This window comes from Patagioenas fasciata, chromosome 5 (genome assembly GCF_037038585.1).
Source record: "Patagioenas fasciata isolate bPatFas1 chromosome 5, bPatFas1.hap1, whole genome shotgun sequence".
NCBI classification, from domain to species: domain Eukaryota; kingdom Metazoa; phylum Chordata; class Aves; order Columbiformes; family Columbidae; genus Patagioenas; species Patagioenas fasciata.
Genome location: NC_092524.1, coordinates 59,458,137 through 59,484,344, shown reverse-complemented (window position 1 = coordinate 59,484,344; position 26,208 = coordinate 59,458,137). Strand labels below are relative to the sequence as shown.

Genomic DNA, 26,208 nt, shown 5'->3' with positions numbered 1-26,208 from the left:
ACACATACTTTATGTATCTTCTTGTCAGCTACTGAGAAGTACTGAAAACTCCCTGAAAGACATAATGCTGCAACCAAGACTGTAGGCCCCAGTTCAATCAGATTTGCTTTTCTAGGTCAAACTGCAGGATAAAGGATGTTAAGAATGTGAAATTCAGAATAAGGGTCTCCAGTTAAATGCATTAATGGATCTTCGTAATATCTAGTTAATGGGGCACGCTACCCAGTGTAATTTAGGATGCTTAACTGGCAGAAGGGCAGACTAGGCAAATAAAACTTGCCTTCCCAACAGTCAGTCAGATGTTGAACTAAATAGCTGTCTGGGGTACATCTAAGAGCCAGCAGAAAATCCTAAGCAGTTGCACCTGTGATGAATTTTTGCTACAGAAGCAGCATCCTTTTTATTCCTTAAAAAATTAAATAGCTCTTATTTAGAGCAGGGAGACGATTGTCTAGATTCATGCTTATATTGGTGTACAATCGTTAACATGTAGCTTCACTTGGTATTTATATCCCAAGAAGTGGATCAGCTCCAAGAAGAAAGTTTTGGAAGCCTGGTCTGGAATACATGTGATGCAGATCATTCTCCTGAGACATGGAAGACCTGCATTTAACTCCCTGCTCCAAATCAGGTCATTCAGGATATAAAAATAACCCCCTCTGTTGCATGCCATGATCAGAGAGCTACTGGGTATGATGAGACATGTACTTATCAAACTCTTTATGCAGGATGGATAATGTATGTATAAAGGTGTCTGTAGGTGTGCGCTTTGAACATGAAGTGGTATTTCCCACAGATTAGATGGCAAAGGCCACATCCAGGCTGCCAATCCCAGTGGGTTTCAGACTTTAGCCTGATAACAAAGAGCACTGGCATCCCTCTCATGTCTAGTATTAGCACATCAATATTTTAAGTAACTGCACTGCAATGTAGGTCTCTCAAGTTTCTTGGATTTTCTTGCTTGACTTTTTACCCTGAACAAGTACACAGGGTAAGAGGGGTGGTTTCGCTCAACTTGCAGTCCGATACTTGCTGCGTGAGAAGCAATTTTTTTTCCCCTGATGAAGCAAAACGCTTTACCACTGCATCCCTAAGCCGTGATTCATCCCGCTACACCCCACAAAGCAGACACTTCCCCCTCCAGCATCCCCGGCCCGAGGGGGAAGCAGAGCCGCAGACACCTGCACAACCGGCCTGCGGGAGCCGCCCGGCGCGCCCAGCCTGCCCGGGGCCGGGCGGGCGCAGCCCAGCGGCTGCGGCTACGGCGCGGAGACACAGCCTGAGAGGAGAAACAGCGGCTGCCGCCCCGCACCCAGGTTCTGGGCACTTCTGCCGCCAGGAGAAGGCGGGGGCAGCCCCGCGGTTTCTAGGCCCTTCTCAGCCCGAGGCGGGGGAATGACCCCCCCGGGCCCGCCCGCTTCTAGGACGTTCTGAGGGGAGCAGGGCAGCCAACGACGTCACCCCATCCCTCCCCCTCAGCGCCGCGCGCGCCCAACCACCACCCCGGGCAGCCACCGCGCATGCGCCCGCCCGCCGCCCGCCCCCACCGGACTCCCCGCCCGAGCCGGCGGTTGGGCGAATGGGGAGCGCGCGCGCTCGTTCAGCCGCCGGCTCATGCGCAGAGCGCACCTCCGCCCTGACTGCTGAGGCGGCGGCAGGCGCCTGCGCGAGACCCGCGCTCTGACGCGCTCCTGTCGCGGACGGCCACTATTGGCTACAAGAGGCTCGACCCCGCCTCTTAGCGGCGTGGCCGGGAGTCTCCGCCCCCGCGCCCCCCACCGCCGCACCGCCCCCTCCCCCGTGCCTGTCAGTGAAGGTTCCCGATGGTTCTGGAAGGAGGCGGCGCCGGGGGTATATAAACCAAGCGGCCGGCGGGGAGCGCGCACTAGTGGAAGCGCCCGCCGTACGGATAGAGGTCGCTCGCAGCTTCAGTGAGGAGACTAGCAGCCCTTCCCCCCAGCAAAGGTGAGCGGTGGAAGCGGCTGTAGCGCTGGCCGGTTACACACAAGGGTTGATTTGGAAGAAAAGAAGGAAGCTGTTTGCTCTAAAATTCTAGCGGTTGGTGCACGGCTCTGCCTGGGAGTGTGAGTTGAGGGGGGTGATCAGGGAACCGCGTGGTGCAGGACGTGTCTTTTTCCCTTCCGTTCGCCGATGACGGGGGCTTGGAGGGGTAAGCGGGTCTCGGACTCTGGGTATGGTCGGAAAGGGGTGAGGTGCTGATGGTTCAGAGCCCTCATGTTTAATTCAGATTTTTTGTGCCTCTGAAGTAAGGGAGGGGATGAAAACGGGCGAGCATCTCCTCGTGGAGGGGGTTCTTCCGCTAGCGGCGCTGGGGGTGGGCGGCTTAGGAGGCGGGTGGAGCAGCCTGTATTTCTTTTGAGGGGTGTAAATGCAGGTCTGGGCCCCAAGGGAGGGGGTGCTTCCGTTCCGAAGGGGGTGGGGGGCATGCGGCGGGCAAGGTTTGCTCCCAATGAATGGGCGCTCGGCCATGACCGTGCAAGCTGGAGGGGCGGGCGGTTCTGGGGCAGGGGCTGGTCGGCAGCGCACCCCGCTCGGGGGTGGGGGTGGAGGGGGGTGTAGGCGCTGCTCGGGGTGGGGTGGGGGAGCGGGGGCGGTACGGACGGGGAAGGCTCTGGCAGTTTCTAGAATCTTTCCTGCTGCCGCCTCCAGCCCGCAGGGGGCGCTGCGCGGCGCGCGCGGGGAGGCTGCGCGCGCCCGGCGGTTACCGAGCCGCTCAGCGGGCGCCGGCCTGAGCGGGGCGGTTGCGAGCGCGCCCGATAGCCTCTGGATTCGCGTTATTCTTTTCCTCTCTTACCGCTGTAGTTAAGGATTGTGGTCTTGAGCGTGGTCGCTCTCCGTTCTGTAGCGATTAAAGTGGGATCGTGTTGGGAGAGGTTTTCGTTTCTGAGTTTACTCGGTTGTTCCTGAGCCTTGACTCATGCAGGGGATATCCGAGGCAACAGGTGGCCGCTCAAATTGGGATAATATGTCAGGACAGAGTAATGAGGTTGGCTGGACCGCATTGGCACATTTGTTAGAGTTGTGAATATATTTCCATCGTAATAATTATATGAGTAAAATAGGAGGTAAATGGGAGGAAAGGAACGTGTCATAAATAGAGGCTTTACTGTGACTGTCGACTGCAGAGTAACCAACCTTTCAAACATGCGGTCCAGGTCTTGGCTGTATTTTTTATTTTTTTTGCGATGTGCAACTAGTCTGATGATTAATGTGTAAATTAGTGGAGGGAAAAAGTTCTGTGTTACCATAAATGGTGCAAACCGAAATGAATGCAAAGCAAGTCTGTAGGTTAAATTTTGTATCCAGTTTCTGCATTCATCAAGAATTCCTGAGCTGTTACTGATAGAACATAAGATCTGGGTTGTTCTGTTGTGTGTTACTTGTGTTCCTATGGGGTGGCATTGTGATCATATATTAAAATACCTTTATCTCACAATGGTATTGTCACTGACTGTGAAAGGATATGTGTGCCAAGCTGTTGCAGAGTGGGATTTCAACTATGTCTCTCCTTACAGATGCCGGAAGCTGTGCAAACTCAGGACCAACCAATGGAGGAGGAGGTGGAGACATTTGCCTTCCAGGCTGAGATTGCTCAGTTGATGTCTCTGATCATCAACACCTTCTACTCCAATAAGGAAATCTTTCTGAGGGAACTGATTTCCAATTCATCAGATGTAAGTGTCTTGACTGCTAGACTGGTTTGTGTCAATAGAACTACTGAAATTTTTAGAACTAGTCAGGGAATGTGAAAGTCTGTTTCTTTTCTTACAGGCTTTGGACAAGATAAGATATGAGAGCTTGACTGACCCAAGCAAGCTGGATTCTGGAAAAGACCTGAAAATTAACCTGATTCCAAACAAGCATGATCGCACTCTGACCATTGTGGATACAGGCATAGGGATGACCAAAGCTGACCTGGTCAACAACCTTGGTACTATTGCCAAGTCTGGTACCAAGGCTTTCATGGAAGCACTGCAGGCAGGGGCTGATATATCCATGATTGGTCAGTTTGGTGTTGGCTTCTACTCTGCCTACCTGGTTGCAGAAAAAGTGACAGTGATCACCAAGCATAACGATGATGAGCAGTATGCTTGGGAATCATCAGCTGGAGGATCTTTCACTGTCAGACTTGATAATGGTGAGCATTAAATGTTTCTACTCAAGTATGCTTTCTGAATATTTTCTAGCATTCACATACCCACCCTGCCTTGAAAAAGGTAAGATATAAACCAGGTAGTACTGGTCGTGTCAGATCAAGCACAGCTGTTCTCTTACTGGTTTCGGTTTGAGTAGCTGTTGATACATGACAAGCAAATACCTGGAGTAAATGGTGCATTATAATAAATACAAAGCTTTCAAAGCTTATAGGTTGAGATTTTTCTGTAGACTCCTACAAGTATATATACAGAAATTGGAGAGATGACAGGCTAACTCAGTGATAATCTCCATAAGCTTTTTGAAATACATGCTGGGTACAATAAGTTCGATGAAGTGTCTGGAAGGCTGCTTCTGTACACTGAAGCTTTGTACTTTCCCAGCACTGAAGACATTACTGATACAGGAGTGCCTTTCTTAAGAAAGCATATTTTAAATTAATCACAGCCTACTTGGCTCCTGCACAAATAAAACTTGTAAACTCCATTCTAGGTGAACCTTTGGGCCGTGGAACAAAAGTCATCCTGCATCTTAAAGAAGATCAAACTGAATACCTGGAAGAACGGCGGATCAAGGAAATTGTGAAGAAGCATTCTCAGTTCATCGGTTATCCTATTACACTCTTTGTATGTACTTTGCTTGAAATACTAAGTATTGCCACATCAAAATTAGTGCATTTTTAAAAACAAAGCAAGAGCAGTCCAGGGGTGTTTTTTTTATTGAAATTGTTATGGATGTTAGATAGATCTAGCAGTTGCTGAAATGCAGTTCTGTTAAATACAACTTACTTTACAAAACAAAGTAAACAATGTGTTTTACCAAGCCAGTAGTGTTTCTCCAGACCACTGAGTAAATCAACTACTGCTTGATATATTAGTGGCAATTCAGTGTAATGAAACTCAGTAGCATAAACTACCACAAGCACATGGAAACAAAACGGCACTTGTGTTTCAGTAGCTGGAGTGTCTTCATTTGAGTCTAAGAGGGAAGGACCACACAATACTCCTGTAGTTTCTAGCTTTGTGAGGCTGTGAGGTATGCTTCAGGGTTGTTAATGATGAAACTTCTGGATTTCTCAGTTCAACTGATGGTCTCGTTTGTAGGTGGAAAAGGAACGTGATAAGGAGGTGAGTGATGATGAGGCTGAGGAAAAGGAAGAGGAAAAAGAAGAAAAGGAAGAAAAAGCAGAAGATAAACCAGAGATTGAGGATGTTGGTTCTGATGAAGAAGAAGAAAAGAAGGATGGAGACAAAAAGAAGAAGAAGAAGATTAAGGAGAAGTACATCGATCAGGAAGAGCTCAACAAGACCAAACCCATTTGGACCAGGAATCCAGATGACATTACCAATGAGGAATATGGAGAATTCTACAAGAGTCTAACTAATGACTGGGAAGACCATTTGGCTGTCAAAGTAAGTCCTTGTTTTACTTCAGGCATGATAATGCTTGCCACTAAAGTTGTAAGCTTGATGGGCATGTTGCTGAACGCCTATGCTTTGCTTTGGGTCTTACTGTGATAAGTCTCTTAGGATTTGGAGTGATACTGTTCCAAACACTTTATGTGAGGGTGACACTATGTGCTACAATTATTTTGACTACTGTTAAGGTGTTCCTAATCCAATCCACGGTAAAGTGCAGATGCTTTCCCAGTTTGTAGCTTAGTTGTTACTAAATTGAAAAAATCAAGTAGATTTTTAATTAATGTAGGTTCAGTTCTTTACATTTGTAACTTAGAAAATGCCTACAGCTAAAGGGAGTAAGTGGGATATAATTGTCCTTTTTTCGTGCATCTGTAGTGGGAAGTGCTCTGAAAACACATGTGCTTCCTGAGTTGTGTATACAATACAGGGAACTGTCTTCTGAGGCAGTCTGTTTTTCTGGTAATGACTGAACAGAATGTAGATGTCTCTGGAGAATGTGCTTGTTCCTGAGCTACTTGTCTTGCTGATGGTGTTGAATTTTTTCCTGACATCTCAGATGGTTATGGTTTGCTTTCTGCATGTGAAGAGCTGTTACAGGATTACTAAAGTGAGACCCATATAAAATAATCATCTTGCTTTCTCACAGCACTTCTCCGTGGAGGGACAGCTGGAATTCAGAGCTCTCCTGTTCGTCCCACGGCGTGCACCCTTTGATCTCTTTGAAAACAGGAAGAAGAAGAACAACATCAAGCTGTATGTACGCAGAGTTTTCATCATGGACAACTGTGAGGAACTGATCCCTGAATATCTGAGTAAGTATATTTTGGAGAAAAATTGTTTTCCAAAATATTGGCAACTGCCTAGTGATTTTGTAACTTCCCTTTGTATTTAAAGAAATCCAGGAAGGGGAAGACTTCAGTCCTCAACAGGGCTGATCAGGAAGTGTCTGGGCAGTTAAAAGTACTGCTAATTTGATGTGTAGGATTCTGTAGAAACAAATTCATAATTTTCAAAAAGGGCAAAGCCATTTGAGTGTTCAGTGGTAACCTTGATTTCTTAAACATCTGGAAATCTTAATTCTTACCATCATCTTCCAGATTTCATGAGGGGTGTGGTGGATTCTGAGGATTTACCTCTGAATATCTCTCGTGAAATGCTGCAGCAAAGCAAGATCCTGAAAGTGATCCGGAAGAACTTAGTGAAGAAGTGCTTAGAACTTTTCACTGAGTTGGCTGAAGACAAGGAGAACTACAAAAAGTTCTATGAGCAGTTCTCCAAGAACATCAAGGTTTGTATTGTCTTTCTGCACAATAATGAAGCAGGAGCTATGGATTGTTATACCTGAAATACTAAACTACTACAGTTTAGTATTTATCTAAAGGGATCATGTAATAGCTTTTATTTTTCTCTTGTGTAGCTTGGCATACATGAAGACTCCCAGAACCGCAAGAAGCTCTCAGAATTACTGAGGTATTACACATCTGCATCTGGTGATGAAATGGTTTCTCTGAAGGACTACTGCACTCGGATGAAGGAAAACCAGAAACATGTCTACTACATTACTGGTGAGTTGGTAACAGAAATTGTGTGTAAAGCAGATACATATGTAGGGTTATGTTTTGGCAGTTAGAAAACTTCCCTTAGTCAATTTAGAAAGAAACTGCAATTTTTGAGGAAGTAGCTAATTGTGTAAAAACAGTTACGTTTTCAGTATATGTTGCACTGCTTTCCAGAATATCAGTGTCATAATTTTTATTGGTTTCTTAACGTGGTACAGTTTCCATGAGGACAGCAGAACTGGCTACAGTTATTCTCTGCTGTGTTCCCTGCTGATGTAATGCTGACTGGCTGCTTTGGTGCTAGCTGCTGACTTGGGACCTGTACCATTTAATGAGCTCTAGCAAAACAGCTCTTCATGTGTTACATTGCTCTTGAAATAAAATGTTCAGTGTCACTGCTGCCACTTTGAGGTGTGGACGAGTGTGGTTCAGCTGACACGAAGGTTGTAAAGGCCTTCAAGATAGCTTTGTGTTCAGGCTTTAATACTTTTGGTCAGGATTATCTGAATTTTTAAGATCTAATGCTCAAACCATTTTAACTATTTGGGCATCAGATATGAAGATGTTTTTTCCAAAGCTAAGGTGCTGTACAGGCCTTCTTGATTTTCCTTTTTGACAGGAATTAAAAAACAATTCTAAACTGGCATTCCAGGAAATGTAAATTTATTTTCAAGCGAAATATTACAAGCTGTTACATCAGTTTGAAAGGCTTGAGTCTCCTCAAGCCAGACTGGTCTTCTCAATAGTTTGTGAATACCTATTTGGTGCCCCCTTTCTGTTCACTATGGACAAAAAGCATCACTGGAAGGGTTGCATAGGCTGTTCCAGAAAGTGAACAAGCTGCCATGTTACAGTGTGGGGCTCAAACTACAACTGTGCTGTTCTTGGTTCTTGCAGGTGAAACAAAGGATCAGGTGGCCAACTCTGCTTTTGTGGAGCGTCTTCGCAAACATGGCCTGGAGGTCATCTACATGATTGAACCTATTGACGAATACTGTGTGCAGCAGCTGAAGGAGTTTGAAGGCAAGACCTTGGTTTCTGTAACAAAGGAGGGTTTGGAGCTTCCAGAAGATGAGGAAGAGAAGAAGAAACAGGAGGAGAAGAAAGCCAAGTTTGAAAACCTTTGCAAAATCATGAAAGATATCCTTGAAAAGAAAGTAGAAAAGGTAATTATTAGTAAATTTAAAAAAATCAGTTTGTCTCTACAAATTCAATGATCTGAAATAAAGTTGCTGCAGAGAAGGCTCAGCTGTAATGGTATGTTACTTACAATTGCCTTTCCTGAAAGAATCTCTGTAAGATAAATCTTTGTAGATAGAAGGTGTCTTTTTTTTTTAGTGAAGCTAAGTGCTTCTGTTGAGTTACGGTGGCAAATTCTTTAGATAAAGAGTCTTAGGCCACATGTAGCAGGATTTCAGGGTTGAACCTTGGTTAAATCAGTGGGGATATTAAATGAAGTGTATGTGTCATGCTAAATTACAAAACTTCTGTTTTGCGTTCACTATTCTAGGTTGTTGTGTCCAATCGTTTAGTTACTTCTCCATGCTGCATTGTAACAAGTACGTATGGCTGGACTGCCAACATGGAGAGGATCATGAAAGCGCAGGCATTACGAGACAATTCCACAATGGGATACATGGCAGCAAAGAAACATCTGGAGATCAATCCTGATCATTCCATCATTGAAACACTGAGGCAGAAGGCGGAGGCTGATAAGAATGATAAGTCTGTGAAGGATCTTGTCATCTTGCTGTACGAGACAGCACTCCTGTCCTCTGGCTTCAGCTTAGAAGATCCTCAGACACATGCCAACCGCATTTATAGGATGATCAAACTTGGCCTGGGTAAGTTAGAAACGTGTCTTCCCCAGTAAAAACTCCAAGTGTGGTTATGTGCACTTGCAGGGTGCAGTGTTTGGAGATCACCTTTGGAGCTGCTTTGTACTTCTGGAAAAGGGGGAAATCTCAGATCAGTTGAAGTGCTAAGGAGAACAAAGCTTGGAGTTCTGTTATTGGCATTGATGGGTGGTGCTTCTGTTTCCTGAACAGGCATTGATGAAGATGATACTGCTGCAGAAGAAGCTACTCCAGCAGTGACTGAGGAGATGCCACCCCTTGAAGGAGATGATGATACATCACGCATGGAGGAGGTGGATTAAAGCAGTTTACAGGAACTCATGAATGTTTCCTTGGCTAATATGAATAAGTTATATTTTGTATATTATGAATGTTACCTGCCAAAAAAAAAATCTTCGACACTTTTGTCTGCATTCCCTCTTTATATTTATTTTCGAAGATGTTATACCTTTATTTTTGTTACATTGCTTTTTCAGCTGATGTGAGATACAAATGCCATTGAGGGAATATTTTCTTTAACACTGTACAACCCTAAACAGGCAAGTAAGGAGTAGTTATTTTTGTCTGTTTTAGCTGGTTGCAGGTGGCAGGGTTTTTTGACTTATTCTTAATTGCCGGAAATGTGGGGAAAGAAGTTAGAAGGATGGTATGACATCGGGGTGTTCAAGTTCTAGTGTTATACAGCTCTTCAACTCTAAGTGTAACATACAGTACCTAGTAACTAGGTATCTGAGAGCTGAAATGAAATACCTGGGGAAGCTTTAACCCTTTTGCTCCTAACAAGGTCTTGATGTTTAAAGTTGTTTTTTATACTGTTCAAGGATTCTGGATTGCACTCTACCATAGAATAGAATCCACTGTAAATCTCTATTGTGACTTATGCAACTCTGCATGTACAGTTCAAACTTAGAACTGTAAGAATAAAAGTGTTAAGAAAGAGTCATGTCATTGACTTGTCTGTTAATGCTGGGAACAAAACCTGCTTTTCTTCGAAGCATTGGGTGCTGCTTTGGGTTTTGACTACAGCCACCATTGTGTTAAATCTACAGTTAATACTGCATGGTTTGTGTTACCACTACAAACTAGTACCAGATAAAAGTAGAGAAGGCAATTCTAATCTGAAAAAGTGATTGTGTCAAGTGAGATTTGACTGGTGTTAAACTCTAGCAGTTTTTTTTTTTTGACTTGGTGACTGGAACATGCTCCTTTAAGGTGCAAGCCTGATGTGTTAGCACTAGTCAGCACTACATCATGCTGGCTTCTGAGAAACTGTGAGGTTGTGCTGCATTCTCTGTTCCTTAGCCTTTCTCTTTGAGAGAGCAGTAAAGGAAAGATTTACAATAAGCTTGAGTCTAATAAACTTGTAGGGGGTGAGGGGGTAAGGGCAAGTTCTGAGCCTCTTGCCCTGTTCTCTGTTTTGATACAGCTCTCTCCCAAAACAATATTTGAGGTCTGATTCCCAACATAAACTTTGATATGACAATGTGTGTTTTGAATTTTTTTTGTGATACGGCAAAAGCACAATGAAGTTTCGGTTGTAACAGTACCTTGCAGGTGTCTTGTACACATGGGCTTCCTGCAAGTTAGTTAAAGTAGTTGCACAAAGCTGTGGGTCCCAAAGGATGCTGTGTTTATGACAAAGCTTTTCTCAGGGCTGGGAGGGTCAAATTTACGCTTTGCATAAGGGCAGTGGATATTTCTGCTGGCTGATGAGTGAAGTGACCTTTTGGCAGTCACTTTGACATTTTTGCATGTCGGTTTAACTAGACTGCTCACACCTCTGCAAATCACTGAGTTGGATGTTAATTGTATAAGGAGTCCTTCAAGTTTGCTTGGAGGCTTCCAGTTTTTCTGTACCCCAGTTGTTCCACCATGCTTCTATTAGATCATGTTACTTTTCTTCAGGAGGGTAGATTTAGTACCAACAGGAAACATGTAGCACTTCTTTCTATGGTTCAGAATCTAGGTTACGAAAGGAAAGATGCCTTTCAAAATCACTTCCCTTCCACAGTTCCCAGTACTTTACATGCCCTGTCACATGTCTGAAGTTGGTCACAAAGCTTGTTCAAGCTCTTGGTGACTAAAAGAATTACCTTGTTGCATCCACAAAATAGCTTGAAGTCACAGGTTACTACATGTGGGGCATTTGTCTTCCAAAGCTGTCCTGTGTCATGTCATAAAATGTCCAAAATCACTTCAAATTGTGAGTATCTCAGACTGCAGGAGAGTGGCATTTACTGTGCTAGTGAAAGAAGCAAGGTAAGGTCAAAATGTAGAAACAACTTCTTGGACAGTGAGACAACAGATCTGGGTTCTCTAACTGCTCAGCAGTGGAGCTGGGCAAGAGGTGCTTGAGCGTTGCTGTTTCTAGTCTATAGGTGTTCATTCCCTTTTAAGTGACCCAAGTAGAATGAAATGTCTTCTATGCATTCCAACACTTCCTGTGGCCATAGTAACAACTACACTGTTGCTATAGGAATGTGTATGACATCAAACCAGATGCAGTCTTCTGGCTTGTAAGAGGAGTTGGACAGCCAGAAATGTTACGTGTACATCAGTGCTGACCTGCAGTTTGGTGCATGGATGACCAGAACAACAATCAGAAGGTAAATGCTTCCATCAGGGTGATAGTCAAATATTTACAGTTGTCAGGCTGAGAGAGTTTAGTCTACTCTTAACATAATTTCTCCAAAACGTCACTGCCAAAAATTCTTACTCAACAATCTTCCAATTAGTAGGTTGAGATCTAAAATTTACAGTGACAAAAGGTGGTTTTCCAGTTGGTCAGTGAAGTGGTGGCTCAAGTCTTTTGTTCACATCTTCACCTCCCTCAAAAACTATTAAACATGCAAGTGAAACTGGTAGGTTATCTCCAGGATTTTCTGCAGTGGAAATGTATTGGTGTTTCGAGTAGTTTCCTGTGTTACACTGCAGAGTCAGACCTTGGCTCTTGCACAAAGGGCACAACAACAGCAGGTTTTGCTTTGGCAGGGAGTGCAGAGCTCTCATTTACCAGCTTTTTGCTGAATTCCCAAAGTAAGGGCACTTAACAAAAGCTCTCTTGCTCAACTACCTGTTGTCACAGTTGACAGTCTTTATCTCTTACCTTTTGTTAGTGTTGTAACAGTGGATGGAAGTGTTGCGGAGCACCACAGTGGAGTTCAGGAAAGGTTGGGTGCTCTGATAAAGTAGTAAGGGCTCTCTGACCCTGCGGTGAGGCTTATAGTGCAGTACTGCTTAGGGCTTACAAGGTCACTTCTAAGCAGAAATGCACAACAGAGGTTGGGTACCTATATTAAAATATGTTTCTCCTTATTTGAGCTGCAAGATGGTGGAGCCAACCACTCTGAAGAAGTGATTACTGTAACACTTGGCACAGCTTGGTGTTACACTCCTCCCTTGCCTCCTGGCCATGCTGCCAGTCAGGTGTCATTAAAGTTTAGCAGAACATTTTCCTGTTGATAATGGTCTTTTTGAGGTCACACCAGGGTTAAGGCACTGGGATACTGAATTCAGAAGTATTTGATTGTGCTGCTCTTTCTGGAAGGAAATTGCTCCTTATGTGTTTGGGATTTTTGAACCTTAGGACCTGTGGTGCTGGTGCCCTGTTGCTCTAGCGAGAGGCTCCCGCTGTTGTATGCTGTACACTCTACATTTTGGATGGCAGCAGAAAAGAATAGCTTTCATTGTCATAGAAATCGCAGCAATCAGTTGATGGATTTCCAAATGTAACAAAGAAAGGAGCAGAAAAAAACATACGGGTAAATTCTGTGTGATGTGTTGGGGAGGACTTAGTAGTTCTTGAAATAAAAATGCATCTCAAATGTGCTATTGATAGCCCATATACATAAACACTTATTACAGCATTCATGGCCAATGATGTGTCCTGCTGAAGAGTCTTTTCAGGTATTTTGCATTCATTAACAGCTGGCTAAAAAATGCTAATTTATTCACCTTCTTACTATGAATTTGGAAGTCTTAATTTGACAGTAGAAGCTTTGGCAAATAGATCATTTCAGATGGTCTTCTGTCTGTGTGTAAATTAAACTTTTCTCCTGCCTGCCAGGATTTGCTTAATAGTGAGGTCACCCTGAAGAAAGAGTGACCTGCATTTCACACCTACTTGGATGTTTCTGATATGTTATTATGTAGTGATCTTGTTTAAATGTTCTTTACTTTCAACAAAGCAAACCTCACCTAGGAAACATCTGAATCAGTCATACTGGACAATGTGAAGTGATTTCAGATAAAGATTTAGTTTTGTGCTAGCAAATTATATAAAACTTTGTATTTAAAAAAAAATAAGGCAAAAAAGAAGAACTGGTGAATAAAACTCCATCCAAGGAATGGCTGGTCCAAGGAAGCGCAGATGTATCAGGGGAGCGTGCAGTGCCCGTGGCAGGAATGGCATGAAGAGGAGACGGAGGAGACGGAAACGTGCGTTCTTTCACACCAAGGTGCTGTTTCGATGGGGTGACAAGGAAGAGGAGGGTGCGGGGCACGGGGTGTTTGGCTTTGCCACTGTGCAGAGTTCTCCTGATTTGAACCGTTAGTCAAGCATTTCATTGTTAGTGCTTTAAAACACACAAGTACGGTTTCTAAGTGTATTTCACTATGTCCTGTTTTTCTGACCTATTTATGACTGTAAATTACATCGTTGAGTTGCCTTTCTCTATTAGAAGTCCATTGCAGTTTTTAAAGCAAAAAGCACATTTTTTCCTGAGGAGAGGGTTTTTCAAGTACAGTTCCATGAGTTTTTCCTGAAGCAGAGTTAAAAGGCTGTTAACAGTCTTCTGTTGCAAAGCAGAAGTTACATAAAAAGAAGCGTAGAGCGATTTATGACATTACGTCATTGATAGTCTCTCCTGCAAAGTGCCACCGAGGGTTGTGCTCTACTTGCTAAAATGCTCTCCAGCATTCTTGCTTTGCGTTTGCTGTCCCCTGCGGCAGATGGTTTTGTGCTCTGGAAGTTCTGCAGGAAAACTCCCACCTGGGTATCTCTGGTGGGAAAGGGACCTGGCGGTACAGAACTCACCTTGCTCACTTGGACTCATTGTATTTTAGTTTCCAGATGCTTGCACTGGTTGTGCAGAAGATGGATCACTTCACACAGGCTGTAGGATGAATTTCCACAGGGGTAAACATCAGAAAGGAATGAAACCTTCATGGGTGCACAGCAAGCCAGAGGCTGTAGATTTCAGAGGTGTTTTCCATTTAGAAGCTCCACAACTTTTTCTTACACCTGGAAACACAATCCTGCCAGCTACAGAGTCCGACAGTGACATTTACATGGAACAAGAAACTGATTTTCAGACACCAGTGAAAATAATTGGTAAGGAGGCAACTGCTTTTCCTTTAATGGAAGTGAATGAACTGTCTCAGAAATCTCCAACTACTGCAGAGTCCCAATTGCCTTCACCCATGGAAATCGAGTCTCCACACTCTGTGGGATTCCTGGAGAACTCTGTTACAGCTGCCCTGCTGCCAGACTGGGGCAGTGACATGTGTGAGCAAAGCGCAAACATTTCCAATTCTAGAATGCACTGGTGAAAAATTAAGGAGAAAAACCCTTCGTGTGCCCAAAAGTGGGTATGGCAATAATAATAACAGCATCCACAATACTTGGTCCTGTCTTAATGTCCTGTGAAATTTCTGAAGTTAGCCTAAGGTTCCTTTGTGGAGTGGTTGAAGTCATGTAGTGGAATTAAAGCTTCAAAATCATTGTTACAGATAGGGCTGGGTCCTGCTTACTTCATGAAATCATGTCATAGATCCATGCTGAATCTGGGCAACTATAGCTAAGGGCCTTGTCGATTTTAGATTATTAAGAAGAACAAAGTCCATCTCATTGTCCCAGTTATTGCTGTTTCTCTTAAGATATTAAAAGAAGTGCTGGTTGATGGGGTTGGGAAGGCCAGGCTTCTGGGAAGAGAGAGCCACCCCCTCCTTCAGACTTCCTGGAGTTTGTTTCCAGGGAAACAGAAGCACAGGTTCGGCTAGACATGGATATACTCCTTCCTTCCTTGAGTGGGTGATGCGTTGCTGTATGACTGATCTATTCTTTTTGCCTTGTCTCCCAGGTTGTTACAGAGGCATTTGAGAGTGAGCCTGTAACTTTATGTTATGCTGACTATTGCTCATTTTCTTGAGGTTCTTCACTGGATAAGCTAGAGAGTTTGCTATACTAACCCTTTCTAGAGTTAATGACTTAAATGCATTTGCTATTTTTTATTAGTTTGGAACAATATACTTGATTTTAGTAATTTTCTAAAAGTTCAGCAACTTTCAAAAGTAGTTTTGATCAGAGCCTAGATATGTTGTGGCAGATCTGAAAATGAAGCATTAAGGCATTAGGAAACACACCTCTTGGTCCCATGGTATTCTGTCCATGTGGTCATAAAAGGTATCTGGCATTTGACAGTGCCCTGAGAGAAGTAGAGGCATTTTTTATTTTTCTACTGTAAGTTGTGCAAACATGTATGTATACAGCATCTTCATTCCCAAAAGCTCCTAGCTGACATAAGAACTATTACTTCCAGCACTCTCTATTGTAAAATCTGGCCAGATCACTTACATTACTCCCCATCTTTCTAAAGAACAAAATCCCAGTCGGAGATATCAGGCTTCATTCCTGAAGCAACGCTGTGCAAAGTGAGAAGAGACAAGATTCAAGTGCAGTGGGGCTGGTCCTTGTGGGTCCCATCAGTCCTGTTCTGCTCGAGAGCATGAGATGCATTTCATGACAGTACAACCCACTCCTGGGCCAGGACATGATGAAAACACTCTGGGAAGCTGAGCCAGATGTTAAGGCTGTCGCGCAAGGCAAATCCCTCAGGGAGGGTGATGCTGGCTCAGTGAGGACGTTCCTTGCAGATGCTGACTTATACTCTTACCACTTTCAGCCTGGAGTGTGATGTTGGTGGCCAGGTGCACCTTTTCAGTCTGAACTTTGATCCAGAGCAGCAGATGATACAGACACTGACATTCATTGAATGGAGGAATGAGAATTTATTAAAGAGTTTTCTTTCTACTTGGTTTTCCATTAGTCTCCTGTTCTTTTCCTCTAATCTGCTTTCCAGTAAGCAATAAGTAAGACAAACCCTATAAATGCCTGTGATTCCATGCATGGTTTGGCCAAAAATTACTTCTAGGCTTTCTTTTTCTGAAAAAAATGAGGTAATAGATCTGTTCTGTATCCTGATGCCACTATTGCCTGTCAGAAAAGGTGAATTTTGGGATCCATGGAATATTGATAGAAACAGGGCACGTCCGTACTGTCTTGTTCCCTGTTAGATCTGTAGGATCCCACACGCTCCAGCCGAAGTGAGGGAGCTCTGTAATTTCAAACTGAAAAGGTTTCAAATTTGTGCTGCTGGTTACAGGGCAGTTCCAGCGTGAGTCTAGGCTGAATGCAAATGCTTCACCTGGAGCTTTTCAATCTCTACTGAGCTTACATACCAAGCTTACTGCACCGTCACTGGTGAGAGGGCTGTGTGCACTCCTGAGGTAAAGGGACTTTTAAAGGTTTGCTAAAAGTTGCTAACCAGTCAGAAGCAACTAATTGCAAGAACTCAGCTTAGTCCTCGCTTAGTTTGCAAAGCCCCAGTTAAGCACTTCTGCTCTGCACTCTGCGTGCCTGAACAGCAATATAACCATAATATTTAACAGAAAAGGCTGAAACTGCAAACAAGTGGCTGACTGATGTATTGTATTCCTCAAGTGATGCTGATGAATCCCTGGATGTTCAGTTGGCATGAGAGGCACTGGAAGTAGCAACTAAAACAAGCAGCAATGGCTTTGGTGTGGATGTGTGTGGGGATGCCGGAGCTGCTCTATTCAAACCCTTGGCTGTGTTCCAGCCTGCAGAGCACACTCAGAAATCCCTCCAGCAGCCAGACTGTGGCTCACGGGGCAGGTGGGGTGATGTGTGTCAGCCTTCAATTCGTCTTCACGTCCCACTTTCGTCAGATGGTGAAATTATTGATGAAACTGAGCTAAGAGGTGGAATGTATGGAGGCTATTAAAAAAAGAAGTGCATATTGATCACATATAACTGAGGTTTTGTGAAAGAAAGTCTGCATAATCACACTAATCACCTTCCTTGCCTTCTCAGTATCCTAATTACAAACCCCCAGTCTTGTACCTAGGGAAGTGGCTGAGGGGGGGAGAGAGGCAGCCCGATGCCTGACTCCTACAGCCTCCAAGGAAATAAGGGGATGTAGATGCTCCAGGAACATTACTATGCAATACTTCATCTTCAGGACAGCAACAGCCTGTCAAAGATGACAGGATTAAGCATCTAATTTTGATTATTCCCTGTGGCAAATGAAGTAAAACCCTTTTCACCCCAACACTGTGCCATCTTGCATTTTAAAAAAATGTTTTGTACATGAAAGAGATGATTCCTAATGTCTAAATAGCGCAAGGAATGCCGCTGTTTGGCTTCATTGCCATACAGCAATTCCAACTGTACTTGAGGATTAGAATTTAGAGACACGCATTGCCCTCCAAAGACAGCTCACATACCAGTATCTGCTTCTGTCAAGGCCTCTGCCAAAATTAATAGAAAAACTCTGCTGCTTCTGATCCTCCTAGAGGTACCCTGTGAATAATCCATCTTTTCTTTGACTGGCAGCTGAGGGACATCAGCAGCAGGAAGAGATGAGCACCTGCAGATACAGAGCCACCGGGGACAGGTGGTGGCTGCCAGGGGAAAGGGTGACCCTGGTCCAAGAGTACAGGGAGGAAAAAAGCACTAGAAAGTGTCGCCTGAGCTCTTCAGTCAGGGTGGAAGCCTGGTCTTATGGAAGGGCTGTGGCTTTATGGAAAAAGGCTGATCTTGCTTCATCTTGGCTTTCTTTTTTTTTTTGTAAGAGTTCACCTTCTTCTGGCCCCATGAAGGAAAAGTATTATTTTCTAGGTTGCTTTGGTTTCAGCCTGTTCCTCAGATCCCAAACCAGAGCTGGAGCAACCAGATGGTTGCAGAGCTGCATGTGGAGGCCCCAAACCCCCAGTGTGTCCTGCGCTTTTTGCATTCCTTATGGTGAGAGGTTTGCCTGGAACAAGATATCTGTGAGTCAAACATGGTGTGCTGTGAATTGATTCCCCGTTCACAGTTTACAGATATAACCTGCAGGATCTTGGACAAATCAGTTTTCCACAGTTTTTCCTCCAGCACATTTCACAGCAAAAACATTTTACCTGTGTACATACAAGCTGATGTACTTGGCTGCTCTTTCAAAAAGACGAAGGGGATTATTATTATTTTTTTTTTGAAGACAGTGATGCATGTGTGATGTATTAAGTGGACAGTTATAAGGTAGAGGCCGAACTGATGTACTGAGGCTCACAGTGCTGGCCTCCTGGGGCACCCATGGGTAACAAGAGGGGGAGTTAAAGACAAGAGTTAAATGAGTTAAAAATGCCCTTAAAAGCAAGAGAAGTAGTATGTTACCTCAGTTCTCCTCTGGCCACAAAGCCCAGACTCAGGAAATCAGAGCTACCTGGGGCTGGTACAAGGCCTGTGAAGGGTTAAGGGCTATCCTAAGGGTGACAAGTTCAGTAAATGGCTGCAATAAACACCTTAAGTGAGCATTTCTGTGCCTCTGTAACCCTCTGGCCACCCTCCTTGTCCTTTCTGCACCAACCGAGCAGAGCTGGAAGCTGCCCAGGCTTGGTGACAGCATCGCTTGTGGCTTTGGAAAGCAGAATCCCCAAATCTCCCTGGGTGACCTGTTGTGTGACTGTACCTCTGCTGCCCAGGTGGGTGCTGGCAGGGGGTTCACTGTGCCCTGGCCTGGTCTCAGCCTTGCAGCCAATATTGCTTCTGTAATTCCTCACAGACCAACCGTTCCCTCGAGCCCCATGTGCTGAGGCCTTGTTGGTAACACCTGTTGCCTGCAAAGCATCAGTAGCAAATTTAGCACAGGCTTTTGTGGGAGAAATAAGTCGAAGCCATGTGTTTGGATTAAGGGTGATGATTGTGTTCAATGCAGCTGGTACTGCAGGCACTGTCACGGCCCTTCTTAGCTCCCACCTCACTGGTGGGAGGCATTTTGTGAGGTTTTTTGCTGCTCTGTTTTGTTTTGCAAGTGGCTGGAGAATCAAAAGAGAGGGAGTAACCATCAGATTGTTGTGGTCTGGGCAGAGAAGGTAAGGAGGTGGCAAGGGAGGTGCCAGGGAAGAAAAGAGGAGTTTGCAGTAAGAGTGTAACTCAGCTCATAGCAGAAGTGGGTGCAAGGCTTGTGGAGTTTGTGAGGTGCTCCCAGTGCAGCTGCTGTCACTGTCACCTCCCTAGGGGCTGGCTCTTGGTGTCTTTGGAGCGACAACCTGCTGCTGGCTCTGGAGCTGAGAGACACTTGTTTCACTGAGGCTTTTTACTTGTTTTAAAACTAAGCTAAACCAACAGGACCTTTTACATCGTGCAGGGAGATGCAAGAAAGCCAGGTAGGAAGGAAATAATGGGAAAAAGAGGAATTTGATGTGGAAAAGTAAAAATAATTATTCTTCATTTCCACGTAAAAAGGAGGAGAATGGAAATGGAGACATGGCCACTAAAGGATCAAATCAAGTTTACTTATTTGTGAAAAATGGGTCTGAGTCATAAGTTTCCAGTAAATCTGGAAAAATACTATTCCTTGTATTTCAAAATAGCAAAATTGAGGTTTTTTTGCTTAGTGAGTGATTGCAAGTAAGGGTGATGGTATATAAGTCCTCCAAATCACACATGATGGCTTGTAAATGATTAAGAGGAATGTTTAGAAAACATTGTGTGTCCAGCCACAGCTTTCCATCCAACTGGTAGGAGATCTGCCACATCAAATCAAATGGCAGAGGTGGCTTTCCCTTGACTACTGACTGTCTTTCTGTCAGCCTGACGGTCGCGTGAGTGAAACGGGGTTACAAACAATAAACCGGTGAGAGCGGAGGGGGAGCATTGCATCTCTGGCCACCAGGTCTTGCAAACTCAACTGTAGATGTGTGGGCATGTCTGTGCATGTATGGGCTTTATAAATATATATATATATGGACTTAAAGAAATGCAGTGACTAAAGGACTCAAACTGCCATGCTATGTTGTGCATGTGTGCTGTAAACACTCAGTCAGCTCTGGTGGACACATCGTGAAGAACAGTCTGGGGTCCCCAGAAGTGGCCCAAAGTGTTTTCACAGGACAACCTTACTCGCTTTTTCCTTGCTTCACTCACATCTCTTTTTGAAAGAGGGACGTCTCCAGGCTGGGGCAGGTGGGGGCAGAGGTGGGGCAGCTGGGGCCCCAGCCCATAAAGCTGGAGGAGGGTGAAGGAGCTGGGAGCAGGATGGCCTCAACTGAGAAGAACTGGTGGTGGAGGAAGAGACGTGGGGCTGGGCAGCCCGTGGGTATGGAGAGCAGGGAACACCCTGCATCAGAGCCCTGCTGGGGGCTGTGTGGGCGGTGGCTGGGACAGGGGGGCTGACTCTCAGCATGGCTTTGCATGTCCCTCTCTAGTCTGGTTTGCTGTCTTGAGTACAAATACCTCTTTGAGGGTTCAGAAAACATGAACTGCCCTAAAAAGAAAAGAAAAAAAAAAAAAACTCCACCACTTTACAAAGTATAAGTTTATTTAAAAATATATAATTTTTTCTCAGGTTGCATGAAGGACCAGTGAATCAAGTAGTTGTATTGGTAGAAGACATTGGCTGCTTCTTGTTTCTTTTTAAGCAGAAGCTTCCTTTGAGAACTTAACACAGACTTTGTGAAGGACTGACCAGCTTTCCTAGCATAAAGGGAGGCACCACATCTGGGCAATTTATCTCTGAGAAGATTTTTCTCTAATGTGTTTTCCTACCCTCTGTCTGTTTTATTAGATGCTCAGAAAATGAAGGATTCTGTTAAAAGCCCAGACCACATAGAAAGACTGGCACATAAATACATGGTAACTTTTTTTTTTCTAATTGCTGCTTCTTTATCTCCCTGTTAAAGTATAATTTAGAAAGTGTTAGTCACTTTGTCATTAGTCTGCTAGTGCAGCCAGCTGTGCTAGCAAAGGGTGCATGAAGAACAGGTGTGAATGAATTAATTCAAATGGTATCACCTGCAAAGAAACAGAAAGGGAGGGAGGAAGCTATTCCACTCCTGGGGAATACGGGGGCTGTGAGTTTGTAAGGGCTCTTCAGCAAGAGCTTCAGAAAAAAATGAGGATGTAGTTTAATCTTTTCTCTGCAGTTACATTTCTGAGATATAGGCTCCGATTTATAAAAACAAACCCACAAAAAACCCACCAAAAGCAAAGAAATAAACAAAACCTCAGTGCAAATCAAAAAGTATTTTTAAAAGTTATTTACAGACCTGGAATAACTGTTCCTAGCAAGTGCAAGGTATGTTCTGAATAGCTTCCTATTGTACTTTTTTTCCTATGGGGGGGTGAGGAGACTTCTGTTTTTCCCTCGTGTCTCACTTGTACAACCCAACCAGCACCACAAATGTGAGATATTTGAAAAGATGAACTGGCCCCAGATGGGAAAGCTTTGCACAAACACAACATCTGCAGTTTGTACTAGAACTTCAACCTGAAGCTGTGGTAACTTCTGCTTGGAGTGACGTTTCTTTCCTTCCTCTGCAGCAGAAGTGTGTAGTGGAGTCGAGTACGGAGTCCGAGTCTGAATCCAGCACAGAGGTGAGGCCTGATTCTCCGAGGCGTTCTGGTGGTGATGAGGTTCCCTGATGAGTGTCCAGCTCTTCCCTCCCTTCAGTCTCAGTAGGGAGAGTCTGCGGCATGGTTGGGGTTGTTGGGTTTGTGATCTTAAAAGGAAATGGGGGAGAGAAAGAAAGAACAAAACAAAACACCACAAAACCCTAAACCCAACACTATTGTCTCCATCAGGCTCTTACTTGCAGCTGTTAATAATTTTAGCAAAGTTGATTCTGGGGGTATGAGGCAGGGAAATGCCAGTGTTTTAGGTAGGCAAATGTAGCATAAACACTTCTCTGCTAAGAAGTGCTTAAATCTGAGCTGGGTTGTCTTTAGTGGTTCACTTTCAGCAGCTCTGGGTGGAGAACACCTACCTGAGAGAGCACCTCTCTTGCTCTGGCAGTTATTTATAAATATTGGTAATTTCCTGAACGTTGTTCTGTCAAACAAGTGTGTTTAATGTTGATGAAAAAAACAAAACTGATTCTGGAGTGCAGAAAGAAATAATTTGTGGTTAAGTCTTCAGAATTGACGCCTGCTGTTAGCCCATGTGAACTGCTGTGCTCCACGGCTTAGACAGGCTGTCTGGCACGAACCTGCCACCACTTCACCTTCCAGAAAGCACAGGGGAAAGATGGAGATTTCCATTCCCCTTCTGGGAGAAACAAGACTGGAAGTCCAGCTGGACCCCAATGGCTGGGCTGGGGCTTGCAAAGGTGCCAGCCTGGACGAGAGCTGGTTGCCCTCACTGAGGGTGCTGAAGCAGAAGCTGCTTTTCTTCTTTGCCCAGCACCACCCACTGGCTTTGTGGAGATGCCTCTGTGTCCCTAACTAACACAAGAACACGTGGTTGCAGCTGGGCTCCTGTGCTTCAGGTTCCTGTGGTGAGGAGCCCAGATTTGCCAAGCCCAGCTTTGCATCAGCTGGGCTCAGACTTTCCTTCCCCACTGGAAGCAGCTCAGCAATGACTGGCAGCTTGTTTTCTGAGCAGCTGTGGTGGATCCCAGAGGAGCCCTTCCCTTGCAGGAAGCCTTTTCCCCTCTGTGTGACTGCTGTGTACGTGTGGTTTGCTTTCAAAAGGGTGTCTCGCTACATGGTGCTTTTTTTTTAAATGCACTTTTTCAGAATGATGCACTTCTCGAGCATAAATTCATGAAGAAACTTTTTTGCCCAGGTCTGGACGAGCCCATGTTTAACCACATGGGGGAAAGAAGCCTGAAATTTCAGTGTTACAGCAGCGACACTGAGGCTAATTGGAAGGACTCTGTTTAACTATGTTAGTTACAGAACTCTTCAAAGTACAGCAAATTTGTAATCCAACTAATACAGAAGGATTTCAGGTCAACCCTATGTAAAAGAATAGGAAGGGACTGAGTGGGAGGGAAGCTGTCTAAGTTCTGTTTTGTCTACTATTACTTAAATACTGACTTGGTTTATTTGTTCTCTGTACCAAAGTTTTAAGTGCAGTAAGACTTGTCACAGCTCTCCTCAGTCTCTCTGTTTCAGGCGAACTTTACCAGGCCTTTAACAGTTCGACTGAGATATACTTTTTACTATCTTTTAGCAAGGGGATAATCTGGCTTCCTCTTCTCTAGGATTTTTACTTCCTCTGGTTTTACTTCAATCAGTAATTCATAGGAAGGTGCTCTATAAACCTGTTAACTTCTCTTAAATAGGTCATGCCTAGCCCACTTGCTGCAAGACTCAAGAAATCAAGGGACTCCAGGGGACTGCAAGTAGGTCTGGTTATTGTGCAGCAGCCTTGTTCTCAGTGTAGCACCCAAAATTTAAAATATAGGTGGGAATGTGTGGATAAACAGAAACTTCCACAGTGAGTCTGTGACTTACATTGTAAGTGGTTTTAAAGACCACTTTATGATGCCTCTTTCTGTGTGTGTTGGGTATTTAGAAAGTTCTTTATTTTAGTTTTCAGATCCTTATGATGGTGATTCAGAAGATACATCTATTCACTCTGACTGTAGCTTGACTTCTTTGAATAGTATAAGAGTTGCACCACGGGTGAACAGTGCCCCAAAAGCAATGGCTCTGGAGGATGCTGATACTTCAGAAGATGGAGAGTCCCTCCCTAAACCTCGAGGCTGGCTCTGCCCAGAAACAAAAGTCAGTGGCATTCACACAGTAAATGACTGTAAAGCCGCTCTGGAACTTCCCAGCCAAGAGAGGGATTTCCCACGAAGCCTTTTGCAATCATCTGAGCTGACCCGAGCCACAGAAGCATTTACCTCCATGTGGGTGACACCAGACCGTTCCTTACTGCTGAGTGTTAACCCTTCAGCCTCTGCGGGTCTCCTGGCAAGCCTTGGTGACAGTGCTCCACAACCCACACCAGCAGCTGACTGTGATGGCACATCAGCCAAACAGCCCCTAACTAAACGAAAACGAGGGATGTCCATTCCAGAGGGTGCTAGTGAAAAGCTAAGAAGAAAGAAGTCCCGTGCAACTTGATCTGAGGTATGAATAAATCACTGGATGAACTGTTCTGAGGAATGAACCTGGTAGAGATTTCTTTTGCAGATGGTACCTGAATTGAACAAGCTTTAAACAAACCTGTTACAAATGCAGCTGCTCTGTGCACTGCAGGCTTTGATCTCCACCTGAAATACAGAATCAACTAAATAAGCTTGTGCAGCGGTTTAAGTGAAGACTAGCTAAGGCAAGCCCACAGAATCACAGTGAAGATTTGTGCCTGGGCGCAACTTTGGTGCCTGGGGCCTCCCAAAGCATCAGTCTAAGGGCTTTCTCTGGTACCTGGAGGCACCTGCTAGGCTTCAGTGTAATTTCAAAAAAGTATTACAAAGATTTGCTGAGGAGGGAAGGAAGAATGACTGCAAGGTTGCAATTGGTTTCCAATATCTATAGCTCACCTCAGGCTGACTTCATGTTGGTGTTTGGTTTGTTATATGAGGGAAGTAGCTGGATGGTGAATGATCCTACAGGTGTGACTACAAACAACTGAATTGCATTAAATTGAACTGCCTGCAACTAAAGGCAAATTAGCTTTTGTTTTGTTTTGTTTTGTTTTCCTCCCTTCAAACAGGGAGAATCTGATTTGTGCTAATTATGTATCTGTTCCTACCCATGTTGAACAATGTTTTAGGTACAGCCTTGGCATACCTACCAGTTTAGAATTGAAGTGATAACAGTCATTTATGAGCTGCAGAACTGGTGCACACAGATAGGAGGCCAGTAAGGCAGCAAAAATGATTTCTGATCTCCCTCTCTTACATGGCAATTTCTTTTATCACCTTTAGTAGTTCCACATAAATGGACTACCCAGACTCTATCTATAAAAGTAGAATGATGGCTTGAAATACATGGGTACCATTTACTTTGAAAGCATTCATTCTGTATGACTGGCAGAGTTCTGTTTTTTTTAATGTGCAGTTTCTTTCGTAAGTAGAAAGCCACTCAAAATACTACTCAACCTCTAGCCTAGCACTCTTTCATTAAGGGCTGCATATTTATTTTATTAAAGCAGCTTTGGGGATAAGGGTGAAAGCGATCTGAAGATAGGGAGATGTTTTTGTAATCAGTTGTTTGGAAATAAACTGCTTAGTAAGATTCAGAGGCCTTTGCCCCAAGACACAAGCTACTGTGCTTCCTTCTGATTTGCCCCAGTGGCAAATAACACTGCAGTGAATACTGCAAAGTTAATTGCAAAAAAAAAAACCCCTTTGCAGCTGTAGATTTGTGTGTACCCCACACTAGGCCACAGGTCTCTCTGGAATTCAGACTTGTGAAAAGGGTTTGAAGGGCTTGGCTGCACCAGTGTCATCTTTTTAAGTCTGAGCTGTCTATGGAATGGTTTTTCAATCACCTCAGGCTAAATAAAACTGAACTATTGACCCTCAACCTGCAGCCAAGAACCCTGAACAAATCTGGTGAGGATTTACTCAAACCACTTGTTTAACACAATACACTGAAAAAAAAAAATCCACTAGGAAAAAATAATCCAGGAACAATCAGGAGAGAAATAAGTTGAAGAGTAAGCCACACGGCACAGGATATATTCAGACATTGAAAGTCTGCTTATTCACAGTGAGAATCCAGCTGTGGATTAACTTCTGAACTGAAAACACACCTTTTGTTAATTCAGGTCTAATACAGAAGTTGGCATATAAAAAGCTGAATAGTTTAAGCTCTAGCTACTTCAGGTGTATTTGAGACTCTCTTGATCTCTTCATGTGTACTTGTTAATAGGTGGCACTGGTTTAACTGAAGGTTTTTCTAGTAGCTGAAATCTGCTACTGCAGCCCCAGTACCGAGCTATGCACAAAAAGTAGTTGCGGAAAGTTAGGTGCATCTTAGCTGTGCTGCTAGTAGCTACACCTTGGACATATTTCAGCTAATACTTCACACTGCAACTGGTATCCAGAGGATACTGCTAGCAGGAGGAAGTCTGCTTCCTTACTGTACAGTGTATTTCAAATGATCCTGGTGGGAGTGACAGTATGAATTCCAGGTACTAATATTCTGCTAACGGAAATGAAAGCAACTCATAGAAG

The 26,208-nt window shown here is 44.2% G+C and overlaps 2 protein-coding genes across 3 annotated transcripts; both read left to right on the top strand.

Annotated features, from left to right (window-relative positions):
* Positions 1-1,806: 1,806 nt before the first annotated feature.
* On the top strand, positions 1,807-9,951 carry HSP90AA1 (heat shock protein 90 alpha family class A member 1). The gene is made up of 11 exons (XM_065838549.1): positions 1,807-1,965; positions 3,537-3,695; positions 3,793-4,159; positions 4,669-4,802; positions 5,280-5,588; positions 6,244-6,409; positions 6,695-6,885; positions 7,015-7,162; positions 8,054-8,322; positions 8,667-9,000; positions 9,205-9,951. The coding sequence occupies exons 2-11, from the start codon at positions 3,537-3,539 to the stop codon at positions 9,312-9,314; spliced, it is 2,187 nt and encodes a 728-aa protein (XP_065694621.1). The 5' UTR covers positions 1,807-1,965; the 3' UTR covers positions 9,315-9,951.
* Positions 9,952-10,076: 125 nt separating this feature from the next.
* Positions 10,077-24,948, top strand: LOC139828139 (uncharacterized). 2 transcript variants are annotated; one of them, XM_071809660.1, is made up of 6 exons: positions 10,077-11,618; positions 13,319-13,469; positions 14,077-14,344; positions 20,859-20,926; positions 21,614-21,667; positions 23,609-24,948. In XM_071809660.1, the coding sequence occupies exons 2-6, from the start codon at positions 13,359-13,361 to the stop codon at positions 24,146-24,148; spliced, it is 1,041 nt and encodes a 346-aa protein (XP_071665761.1). In that variant the 5' UTR covers positions 10,077-11,618; positions 13,319-13,358; the 3' UTR covers positions 24,149-24,948. The 2 variants fall into 2 exon arrangements, with proteins under 2 accessions (XP_071665761.1, XP_071665760.1); XM_071809659.1 differs by having other exon boundaries at positions 10,077-12,773.
* The last annotated feature ends 1,260 nt before the right edge of the window (positions 24,949-26,208 follow it).